The sequence below is a fragment of the Penicillium malachiteum genome (genome assembly GCF_028827825.1).
Source record: "Penicillium malachiteum strain IBT 17515 chromosome Unknown utg000004l:1.0-4883003.0:1.0-4884900.0, whole genome shotgun sequence".
In the NCBI taxonomy this organism is placed as follows: domain Eukaryota; kingdom Fungi; phylum Ascomycota; class Eurotiomycetes; order Eurotiales; family Aspergillaceae; genus Penicillium; species Penicillium malachiteum.
In genome coordinates, this window is record NW_026643097.1 from 418,854 (window position 1) to 430,419 (window position 11,566).

General features: G+C 47.5%; 3 protein-coding genes across 3 annotated transcripts; 1 reads left to right on the top strand and 2 right to left on the bottom strand.

The window, feature by feature from the left end:
* Nucleotides 1–670: 670 nt before the first annotated feature.
* On the bottom strand, nt 671–1,648 carry N7483_008313 (nicotinamide/nicotinic acid mononucleotide adenylyltransferase; the record flags this gene model as incomplete). Its single annotated transcript, XM_057091740.1, has 3 exons — nt 671–937; nt 999–1,272; nt 1,338–1,648. The coding sequence occupies 3 exons, from the start codon at nt 1,646–1,648 to the stop codon at nt 671–673; spliced, it is 852 nt and encodes a 283-aa protein (XP_056942914.1).
* A 1,723-nt stretch (nt 1,649–3,371) lies between these two features.
* On the top strand, nt 3,372–9,355 carry N7483_008314 (HECT-type E3 ubiquitin transferase UFD4; the record flags this gene model as incomplete). The annotated part of the gene is made up of 4 exons (XM_057091741.1): nt 3,372–3,655; nt 3,831–4,512; nt 4,605–8,784; nt 9,159–9,355. The coding sequence occupies 4 exons, from the start codon at nt 3,372–3,374 to the stop codon at nt 9,353–9,355; spliced, it is 5,343 nt and encodes a 1,780-aa protein (XP_056942915.1).
* A 1,011-nt stretch (nt 9,356–10,366) lies between these two features.
* On the bottom strand, nt 10,367–11,304 carry N7483_008315 (PaaI family thioesterase; the record flags this gene model as incomplete). Its single annotated transcript, XM_057091742.1, has 2 exons — nt 10,367–10,393; nt 10,453–11,304. The coding sequence occupies 2 exons, from the start codon at nt 11,302–11,304 to the stop codon at nt 10,367–10,369; spliced, it is 879 nt and encodes a 292-aa protein (XP_056942916.1).
* Between the last annotated feature and the right edge of the window lie 262 nt (nt 11,305–11,566).

The following is an 11,566-nucleotide window of genomic DNA, read 5'->3' on the forward strand; positions in this document are numbered from 1 at the left end:
GATGACAGCTACCGAATACTTGTAGCTTGAAGAGATATTTCAAGTCATAAACAAAGAGAAGACCTGGGAAACATATGGAGAAAGATATAGAGAAAGACATTTAGCTAACCTTGAACCATGGAGTGTATAGGTGGATTGTAAACTTCAAGTTCTTATGAGAATCTAAATCGAGAGAGGATCTATGCCTCCTATGTACGGCGATAGCAGAAGGAGAATTATGTACAATCGACTGCTTCAGGATCATCAGACTGAAGAACAACTAGACAAGATTGAACCTATTCTAGGTGACAACTTGAAACTTAAGAAGTCTTTGAAGCCTCAGAACACAGATAAAAATGGGCAATAACGTCGCAAAGCAGAGCTAGGAACAAAGCAAGTAAAAAATAAAATAAAAACCAATTCCATGTAATAAAATTTCCAAACGCCAGAAATCATGATATCGTCTAATTCTCGTACAGCGCCATTGGGGATAAATCCTATGGTTCACCGGAGTCAGGCTGGGACCAAGACCACTTGGGAGACTTGGAGAGACTTTGCCGGAGGAATTCGATCAAATCGAATTTAAAATCCATATTTGAGACAGAGAGACATCAATGTGAAGGGGGTATCGTTCAAGGTCGTAGTTGTGTGTTGTGTTCATCAAGGCCGCGCGGCAACGGGGAGGAACTCCTCACCCTGACTTTCCCTCTTGTCTTTCCTTGCCCTTTTCATTTGATGTGCCATCATCTTCGTAAAGATGATGCTGCTCAATGTAATGAATCACGGGAACGGGAATGAGATAACGGACACTCATCTCACGTCGTAAAAAGAGTCGGATCTTGGTGCTGCTAACGTCGTTTTGAATGAGCTGCTGGATTACGTAGATATTGTCCTTCCAAGGTTGCAAACTAGCCAGCGCCTCATCAATATCGGTACCACTGCGCTCAACAATAAATGACTGGAGAAAAGAGAATTATTAGCATAGGAATCTCTCATGGTTAGAAATCGAGTTCACTTACGCCATATTTGCCAAGAATGTGATCCAGATCCTTCTGACTCCAAACACCGGGCGTAGACATAGTGTGAATTAGATCCGCTCCAGCAAGTAAAGCAATGCGAACAGGCTTCCGGGTTCCATCGCCAGCTTCAACTCCACCTCGGACTGTATTGATTTCGTGGTCGAAGTGGTCCAGTACCACCGCGGTCGGCTGGTAGGCCTTCTGCATCGGCTCCCAGGTATCAACCATAAGCCAGTCCGAGGTCTGATCGACTGCTAATTGACACATCGCAACTCTATCCATTCAGAATATTAGCAACCGATCAACTCTTTATTTCTGCGACCAGTGAGGGTTTATTACCGGTGGTCTGCGTTGGCAAGACCGGCTTTGCGATAAGAATCGGATACGGGCGAGAGGTAACCACCCAGTAATTCAAACTCGGTACTAAATTTGACGTAATCGGCGGCCATTTCGAACATGCGCAGGTGGAGGTAGGTGATGGGTGAAAAGGAACCACACGCGACCAGCAGGAGTGGCGTCTTCTCCGGGTCGGTCATCTTGCGCTTCAAGCGCAGTTCAGGAAAGACATAATCTTCCATGGGAGCGGAGGGAATATGGTCGAGACGCTGGTGAACGTCGTCACTCTGGCCTCCGACCATTTGAGCGGCCATTGTTGTTGAATGGATTTGACAGATTTCAAGTAAAGAAGAATTGGGGAAGGTGGGGAAGAGGGGGTTTTAAAGGAAGTTTATGTGATTTTCTAATTTCTTAACGCGGGGGCGAACGGCGAACGGCGAAAACGGGGAAATGAATGGACCGCGTGATTAATAAGGTCTCGGTGAGTCAATGTATAATCTCGACTTAGACTTAGACATGATAGGAAGAATAGGAAGAATAGGCGGGATTTACTAGTGAGTATTTAAATATTTATAGTAGTCTAATTCAAATGTTGCATCTGGATAGTCCTTTACTCTGTGCTACTACTAGTACTAATACATAGTATGCAGCCCTGGAGTACTCTACCTGACGTAGGGAGGAGATCCACGTCTTGAGAAATGAGAAAACCAGGATTCTACTAACCTGAAACTACGTAACAATTGATGTAAAGATAAAGTAGTATTTTAAATTAAATTTGATGCCAATCCTTTTATACTTCAACTTCAAGTGCTACTACCAGCAGTAATTATATTACTCTGAGTTTAATATCAACCTTAAAATACAACTTAAGCACCTAGTTAAGTGTTATTAGCACTTGAGTATGTACTACTAGTCATTAGGTACTATGGCAATAATAGTAGTACATAACAACCATGTACTCCGTATAGTCCGAGTCTTGAGTCCTTCCTATACAAGTAGTAAAGACCGATACTATAGAACTTCTAAAAATCTAGTATAGTACCCCAGGGCTAGTATACTACTACATACTATGAGAATCCTGTAAATATCATCTACATCTCTTAATTAATTTGTATACTAAATATTCAAATATCAACATTCAAACTCATCTACATGTCTCTGTGCCCAATATGTACCCAGGCAGAATATCAAGGTACCAAATTGTCTTATCTCATCATCAGTGTTGCACTTCCGCCGCCTCACGCTCCCCGAAATTGATACCTTCTCCTCCACCCTCTCTGATCTTTCCCCAACTCTTCATTTTATTCTTTTTTTTCTTCCCCCCATCCATCTTCGGGATTTTCTTTCCTTGTGCGTGCGTTATTCTTCCTATTACCGTCTACTGCCCGACCCGATATCTTGCCGCCCCCGTCCCAAGTTCCCCATCTTTCGCCTCACCCTCTTCACCCGCTTGTACGCCAACTGCTATCAGGTGTGCGGATGGCGGGCTGAATCGGTGTTCACCTCTATCTACCAAAGATCCCCCTCCTTGATCCGATAACTTATGGCCAGGCAAAGGCCGTCCGTCAACCGTCAGGACCCTCTTGAGGATAATTCCGTCTCCCCCGCAGGAGCTGCTACCACCTCCTCTGCTCTGAGGTAGTTTCCCATCTCCTTCGCCTTGACCCTTTCCCATCCCCCCTCCTTTCTGTATCTCGTCTCTCCCTCGTGGTGGTTCTGCCTGATCCATCCTCAGGCATCCCTTATTCAACAAAACCCCCAGAAAAAAAAGCAAACAATTCGACTGGATCACTTGATTTCCTCTTGCCTCGCTTCATCTTCATCTTGTCACACCTTCCAAGCGGATTTTCCCAGAATCCTCTTGTGCCAACTGCGGGGAACCTGGAAAGATTGACGCCATAGCCTCTGTCCTCTCTCTTTTGCTCTCAGGCTTCATATCCCCCTCTCCTTTCCACCCACAACTCGTGATATCCCTCATCCGTCTCTTTTACCTGTTCCCTCTTCCATCGCCAATCATATCAGCCAAACCGGTTACTCATGTCACGCAGAATCACTCGCTCCGCTGCGAGACTTGCTACAGACCCTCCTCCGCCCCCTGAAGACACCAATACACCAAATCCTGCCGCTGGCTCGGCTTCCCGGAAACGCAAAGCAGTGGCACGTCGGGATCCTCAATCGGATAACGCCAACCAACCCACGACTAACTCTCCTCCCCGACGATCCAAGAGACAGCGAACTGCAGCAACCACTTTCACTCCTGCTGCACCCGCTGCTTCTACGTCTCGTCGAACTGCTCGTCGTCCAGCCATGTCACAGCCGGGGTAAGTGTTCAGTGTGACTGCTTTACTTGGTCACGAATATGAAATTAATATTGGGTGCTTTGCGCTCTACTTCTAGACCTTCTTCTCGTCCATCGGAAGATTCAAAAACACCTGCATCTCCGCCTCCTTCTAGACGGAGATCTAGCCGAAATGGTACGACCAACAACACTACCAGAGAAATGGCATCTCTCACCGTAGCTGACTTAGAGTCATCTTTCTCAGACCGACTTGCTGCGACCCAGTCTCCACCACCACGCCGACAGAAGAAGCGACCCACGAAATCAAATCCAGATGTCGTAATGCGAGATGCCGAGGAGGACCTGGATGACGAAGATAATCATGAAGAGCAGGAGGAATCACCAACTGGCGATAGCAATGATGGAACTCATCTCTCTGGCTTCGATGATGAAGATTTGGATTCCTTCCACAGTAGCCTTTTCGGTGGACGCGGTGCCATGGGTTTACAGAATACCCTTCGTGCCCTCAGCGGTATGATGAGTGGCATGTCTTCCCGTCTGCGAGATATCCTTTGCAATTTGAGAGAAAAGGATAACCCCTCGATTCAGCTAGTCGCTCTCTCAGAGCTCTCGGAGCTCTTGCTTGTTTCCAACGAAGACAACCTATCCGGCCAGTTTTCTCCTGATCCATACGTGAAGGAACTGGTGACTTTGATGCAACCAAACCAGTACGGCGAAGAGAACGCTGAAATCATGCTACTTGCCTGCCGCTGTCTTGCCAATTTAATGGAGGCCCTTCGAGGCTCTGTGGCTAACGTGGTCTATGGAGGCGCAGTTCCCATCTTATGCCAAAAGCTTCTGGATATCCAATTCATCGATCTTGCCGAGCAGGCTCTAAGTGTATGTCTATTCTGAACCCATCTTGACCCACGTGCGGTGTACGGTGGATGCGGTCAATTTTTTTGGACTTTTTGCTAACACATAGACTTAAGACACTTGCCAAAATATCGGTGGACTTCCCGGCTTCGATCGTACGAGAAGGAGGTCTGACAGCGTGTCTGACATATTTGGACTTCTTCCCCACAAGCACCCAGCGGACGGCTGTCACGACTGCTGCAAACTGCTGCCGCAATCTTCCTCAGGACTCTTTCCCTGTTGTGAGGGATGTTATGCCCACCCTTCTCAATGTACTCTCTAGCAATGACCCAAAGGTGGTTGAGCAGGGCTGCTTATGCGTCTCTCGTATCGTTGAAAGCTTCAAGTATCGACCACAAAGCTTGGAGGAGTTGATTGAACCTGCAATGCTTAAGGCTGTCCTTCGCCTCCTTCTTCCTGGCACTACAAACCTGATCGGACCTCATGTTCACACACAATTTCTCCGCGTGTTAGCAATAGTCTGTAAGGCTAGTCCGAACTTGTCGATTCAACTTTTGAAGATGGATGTTGTCGATACCCTTTACCAAATATTGACTGGGGTTTCGCCGCCACAAAATGTGGACAGCACCGCAGTCAAGATGGACAGCGTCCTGGTTATGCAAGCGTTGATTCATCGGCCTCGCGAACAAGTCCTGGAAGCACTCAATGTCATCTGTGAATTGCTTCCTGGCGTCCCTAACCGTGAGGCGTCTCGGGCCGACAATCTCCTCAGCTCGTACTTCGATAATAGCATGTCCATCGGGTTGAAGTCAGATAAAGCCAAAGACAATCCGGAGGAACGATGTGCCTTGCTAGACCAGTGCAAACCGGAGCTCAAGCGTTTTGCCACCATTCTATTCCCGACCCTCACTGATGCCTACTCTAGTACGGTCAATCTCCACGTTCGACAAAAGGTTCTGATTGCGCACCTGAAAATGCTTCACATTCTTGAGCCAGCCTTGATCGAAGACGCTCTTCGCACAGTCCCCTATGCCTCATTTTTAGCAGCTATTCTATCGCAAAAGGACCACCCTTCGCTCGTTTCATTGGCCCTTCGGTGTGCCGAGTTGCTATTCCAGCGCCTTGAACATGTCTACCAGCATCAATTCCATCGCGAGGGAGTCATCTCTGAAATCGTCAAGTTAGCTGAAGCAACTCCATCCACCGCCGAGGAAACCCACCCCGTCGGAGTCAATGAAAATAAGGTTCCTACAGAGGATGTTGACATGGACGCCGGTGAAGTTCCTAGCCACGGTAACAAGAATGATGACTCGGAAGACGATGATCTAGACAACGACGACGATGAGGATGGGGACGAAGATAATGAAGATGTCTCAGACTCGGAGACCTCCTCCGTCTCGGGCCGTCAGTCCTTGGAGAAACTTGACAAGGCTCTTAACGATCTCGTCGTTCGCGATGCTCATGCCTTCCTGAAGATCTACGAAGCTGGTAATGGTGCGTCTGTGCGAGATGAGGCTCAAAAGATACTCACTGAGCTTCAAGCCCTGGCTGCCAAAATTCGCACCTGCTACTCCAAGGGTGGGGACAACAATGGGCTTCCTCTCTTTAAAAGCCTAGCCTCATACTTTGATGGAGATGCGCTCGAGAGTATCACTAGCTCCGAATTGCTGAACTCAGGTATCATTGACATGCTTCTGGAGGTCCTGGGTGACTTCAAAACGCCGTGTATTAGGTTTGCACGATCTGCCTTCCTACAGGCGTTCATGGGCTCCACAATCTCCGAGAAAGCACAGAGCCAGAGCACGGCCACCACGCCATTCAGCGTTCTCATTCGCAAACTCCAAGATTTGCTGAGTAGAACTGAGCATTTTGAGGTCATGACCGTTAGCCATAACTCTTTGGAAAACACTCGCAGCAATGCGGCATACATGCTTGGCAAACAACTTCGTTTGAAACTTGTGGCCGAGGAGGGCACTGACGTTCCCCGTCCTTACCGAAACCTCATGGTCTCTATCCATGCCATCGCTACTTTCAAGGCCTTGGATGATTTCCTTCAGCCACGAATTGCTGTATCGGAACGCCCACGCCAGTCTCGAACCAGGGATGCAATTATGTCCCAGATTGCTCAAGCAGCGCGTATGCGTGAACAACTCGAATCTGATCAAGCCCCATCTGGTGGAAACAGAACTTCTCGTACCACACAAACTGGCGGAGGTGCAACTGGGCTCCCAGGCGGAAATAATAACCAAGCACCACCCGCAGAGCCACGTCGACGCCGTCGAGGCGCTCCATTACAGGAGGACGAGGATGAGCATGACGATGAACCGCTGGAGTGTGCCGACGAGAGACAGATGAGTGATGATGAAGATGACGAGGTTGATGAGGCGGAAGAGGACGAGGAACTCAATGCGATCGTTGATGATCTTGAGGATGATCTTGAAGATGACCATGTACATGATCCGACTGCGGTCAATATGGAAGTCGCCTCCTCTGGCAAGGTTACTGCAAGAAAAGAGGATGGGACTCGCATTGGCACTCCTTCGCAGTCTACCTCAGCATCCAAACCTTCTTCATCCGCACCAAGCACTAGTGCACCGCTGGCTACTGCTGGACGCCCATATTCCTCATATGCCGCTGCCATGGCTTCCATTCCCCAAGATTGGCACATTGAGTTCTGTGTCGATGGGAAGCCAATCGCTAGCGACATTACTGTTTATCGGGCCGTACACCACAACCGCGAGCACATAGACGAGGCCAAGGCTAAGAATATCTGGTCTGCTGTTCATACTGTCACATATCGACGCGTTCCTGGCCCACCACCGCCTGAGCCGTCTACACTGACGGAAACTAAGCAGAACGATTCATCAGCTACCGATCGTCTCGAAATGCCGGCTTCTCTGAGCAAAGATGCCATTACAGCTTCGATCCTTCGCTTGCTCCGTATCGTGCATGAAATGAATGCTACAATCGATGATATCCTCATGGATGCTCGCGATCATGGCACCATCAGTCCGGAGCCTCTAGCACAGTTCATCAATACCAAGCTGACTGCTAAGGTGAACCGCCAACTGGAGGAGCCATTGATTGTCGCAAGTAGCTGTCTTCCAAGCTGGAGCGAAGACTTGGCCCGTCTGTTCCCCTTCCTGTTCCCCTTCGAGACTCGGCACATGTTTTTGCAATCTACCTCATTTGGGTACTCTCGTGCTATGATGAGATGGCATAACTCTCAAAGTGCCGAAGACAGTCGCCGGGACATGCGGCGAGACGACCGACCATTCCTTGGCAGGCTTCAACGCCAGAAGGTGCGCATCTCACGCACTCGCATCCTGGATTCAGCGATGAAGGTAATGGAGCTTTACGGATCGTCTCCCAGTGTTCTGGAAGTGGAGTACTTTGAAGAAGTTGGAACTGGACTTGGACCGACTCTTGAGTTCTACTCGACTGTCTCGAAGGAGTTCTCGAAGAAGAAGCTTAAGATCTGGCGGGAAACTGATAGCACCATGTCATCTGGCGATTACGCATTTGGAAAGCGTGGTCTTTTCCCGGCTCCCATGACTGAAGAGCAAGCATCTCAAGATGCCGGCAAGAAACAGCTTGGTATCTTCAAGGTGCTTGGAAAATTTGTCGCTCGATCCATGCTGGACTCTCGAATCATCGATATCTCTTTCAACCCGGCATTCTTCCGCATTGCTGACACGCTCTCTTCGGTGGCACCATCGTTGGGAACCGTCAAGGCTGTGGATGAGGACCTAGCACGGTCTTTGGTCATGCTGAACCAATTTGTGAAGGCAAAGAATGCAATCCAAGAAGACCGAACTCTATCTTCAAAGGAAAAGACCAAGGCTATCCAGAACGTAGTTGTGGATGGTGTACGTGTTGAGGACCTTAGTCTGGACTTCACGCTTCCCGGATACCCATCGATCGAACTTATTCCTGGTGGATCTGACATCTTTGTGACTATCGATAATGTCGATCAATATGTGGAACGAGTGATCGATATGACTCTGGGCAGTGGTGTTCGTCGTCAAGTGGAGGCTTTCCAAGCTGGATTCTCTCAAGTATTCTCATACTCCGCTCTGCGCGCCTTCACTCCCAATGAGTTGGTCATGCTTTTTGGACAAGCTGAAGAGGATTGGTCGATTGAAACCCTCATGGATTCTATCAAGGCCGATCATGGATTCAATATGGATAGTAAGAGTGTTCGCAACCTCCTTCAAACCATGAGTGAGATGGACAACCAGCAGCGCCGTGATTTCCTGCAATTTGTTACGGGCAGTCCCAAGCTTCCTATCGGTGGTAAGTTTTTTTTTTCTACCCCCCTTTGTATAGTTTTTTTTGGCGTTACGGTGGATTTCTTTTTTGGAAATCTTGCTAGTACGGTGGATGTTCTCTGCTCTGGATTTTTTTTCTGGTGCGGTGGGCATCTTTTTTTTTGGACTCTGCCTGTACGGTGATGGATTGTATCCCTTTTGGGAACTTTAGTAGTGCGGTTGTTTGTTGCCCCTAGGTTGGGCGGTGGTCTGTTCTGGCTTGCCAATACGGTGTTCCTTCTCAGCCTTCGCTCCCTTCTTCGCTCTTGCGGTGTTTTTCTTTTCTTTTCTTTTTCTTTTTCTTTTTTCTTTTTTTCTTCTTCTTTTCTCTCTCTGGGAATTTACTAATACGGTTTACAGGCTTCAAGAGTCTCACCCCGATTTTCACCGTCGTGTGTCGCCCAAGCGAACCACCTTACACCCCAGACGATTATCTGCCCAGTGTTATGACCTGCGTGAACTATCTCAAGCTCCCAGACTACAGCACCTTAAAGGGGCTCAAGGATCGACTGTCGGTCGCGATTAAAGAAGGACAGGGCGCGTTCCACCTTTCCTAAACACGACCTCGCTTCTTTTGTCTGCTTCCGTTCCTAATTCTCTCAAAAATTTCCAACATTGAATCCCCTCGACAACTGGCAGTGCCGGTATTGCCCCCAGAAAATGTGACTGGTCTTCCATTCCTTCAAGGCTGTGGTGGGACGTTCTTAATGATGCGACGACGTGCGACTTGCTGATTTCCACTTGATCCCCCCTCACATTTTCCAAGTTTTTTTTTCTTCTTTTTTTTCGTTTCTTTCCTTTTCGGCCGGGGTGATTCTTTCATTGCTTTTTCAGTCTTTTATATGCCATTTGGGGCAGGGGGCGTCAAGGCGGACTCCCTTCTCATGATACTGATATTAGATAGCACTAAATACCATTTTCTATCAGTATTAATTTTTATCTTCAATTTTTCTAGTTATCTATAGCTCATATCCTGGCATCACAGTAGCATACTAGATGTATATTTGAATTTCAATTTTTTGTCAACCGTGGAACTTGAAGCTTCCAAACGTACAAGTTCTATAAGCGGATTGAGGGTGCACATGTGGGTAATAATGCCATTTCCGTACGATATTAACTTGAATTTTTATAGCTAACTTGAAGCTATTCAAGAACCTTCCAGTGGGCAGCTGCTTTGTGTTTGACGAGTTAGGTTGAGCGATCATTTCCCACTGGTCCAACCTTGGAAGTTGTCAATATGCTGAATATTCTTTGTTTCTTTTCTTTGCTTTTTCTTTTTTCTTTTTTTTGGTCTCCGAGGTTTTTCCTTCAACATTTTAAGTGACCAACATTCAACATATCGATCGAAATGCTCGATGATCAACTAGTTCAGCTAATTTTCTTTAGGAGAACAACGTCCACATATCTTAGGCTACTATAAAATTAAATTGAATGATTAAGTGTAGTCTATTTGAGTCTGTATCTATAAGTCATAAATGTGCAGCTGTACCTGCACTAGCAACCACTGCTAGTGATATTACAAGCACTGGAGAGCTCTGGAGGGCGCTATTCGTACCAATATCAAAATATTAAGTCCGGTAAACAGACACCATCGACTATCAAATCATGTTAGTTTGAGACAACATGGCTACTAGTATTCCAGGGTGCAACTCACATCAGCAAACTTGGGCTCAATGAACAAAGCCTTAGCCTCAGCAACCATAACCGCTCCCTCGCTATCCTCTGATAACAAACTCTCATCCGGCATGAGATCATATACCCCAGAGCTCTGACCCTGGCTTAACGGCAAGGCCAATGGAAGATAGATCATCTTCCCATGAACCCAAGCCTTTCGACCCTCCACCTTGGTTGTCTCAGTGCGCAACACATACAACCGATCCGGAAGCGCAGGTTTCCGAAAATCCACATTTAAATTCGCTGTCATTCCCAATCCACTTGGGAATGCAGCGGATATACAACGCGCAAAGACTTCATCGAATAAAACGGATAATAAACCCCCATGCACAAAACCCGGATGTCCACATAGATCTCGACCGATGTGGAATACTGAAACAACGCTACTGGTCTTCACACTGGAACTTTCGGAGATGGGATCTGACTCTTTGGCTTCTTCCTTTCGTGATGAAGTCCACATATATGGTGCTAAGGCTAGCTTTCCCGGTCCGGCGAGACTGCCACCTACGAAATGGTGTTGGCGGATAGCTGGTGGGATGGCGAGATGGGGTCTTGATTCTTTGTAGGTTTGTGATTGACGAAGGGATTGGACGAAAGGGATTTGAGAGATTAAGGTGTCGAGTTTGTGGGAGTCCGATGTAATTGATTTTGCTTGTTCAACGGGTGGGATGGGAGCTTGTTGGTTTTGTGGGAGGGCTTGCTCATGGACGACGGCTGAGCGAGATGGTCCTTGTTGATGAAGGTTGGCGGTTTGCGCATAGAGGAACGAGGATCTGACGAGTGATGCTGTTGATGGGCGTAGCCATCTTGTTGAGATTGAAAGACTGGTCATATTGTATCTCGTTTACTGGTGATGACAGGTAGTATAGATCTATAAATACATGTTAATGAGGTCCTAGCTTGTGATGCAGATCTAAGTCTCTTACCTGCATGTGCCTAGAGGCTAACGCACAATAATCTGCGGCTAAGTGGAATCCCGGAACTTTCGTGACAGACTGTATATCAAGACTGTCGTGGTTGCAGCCCTGGAGGAGTTCGATGCCCAGGTGGCGTCGGGTATGGGATGACGGCACTGGTAGTATGAAGGGTGAGTT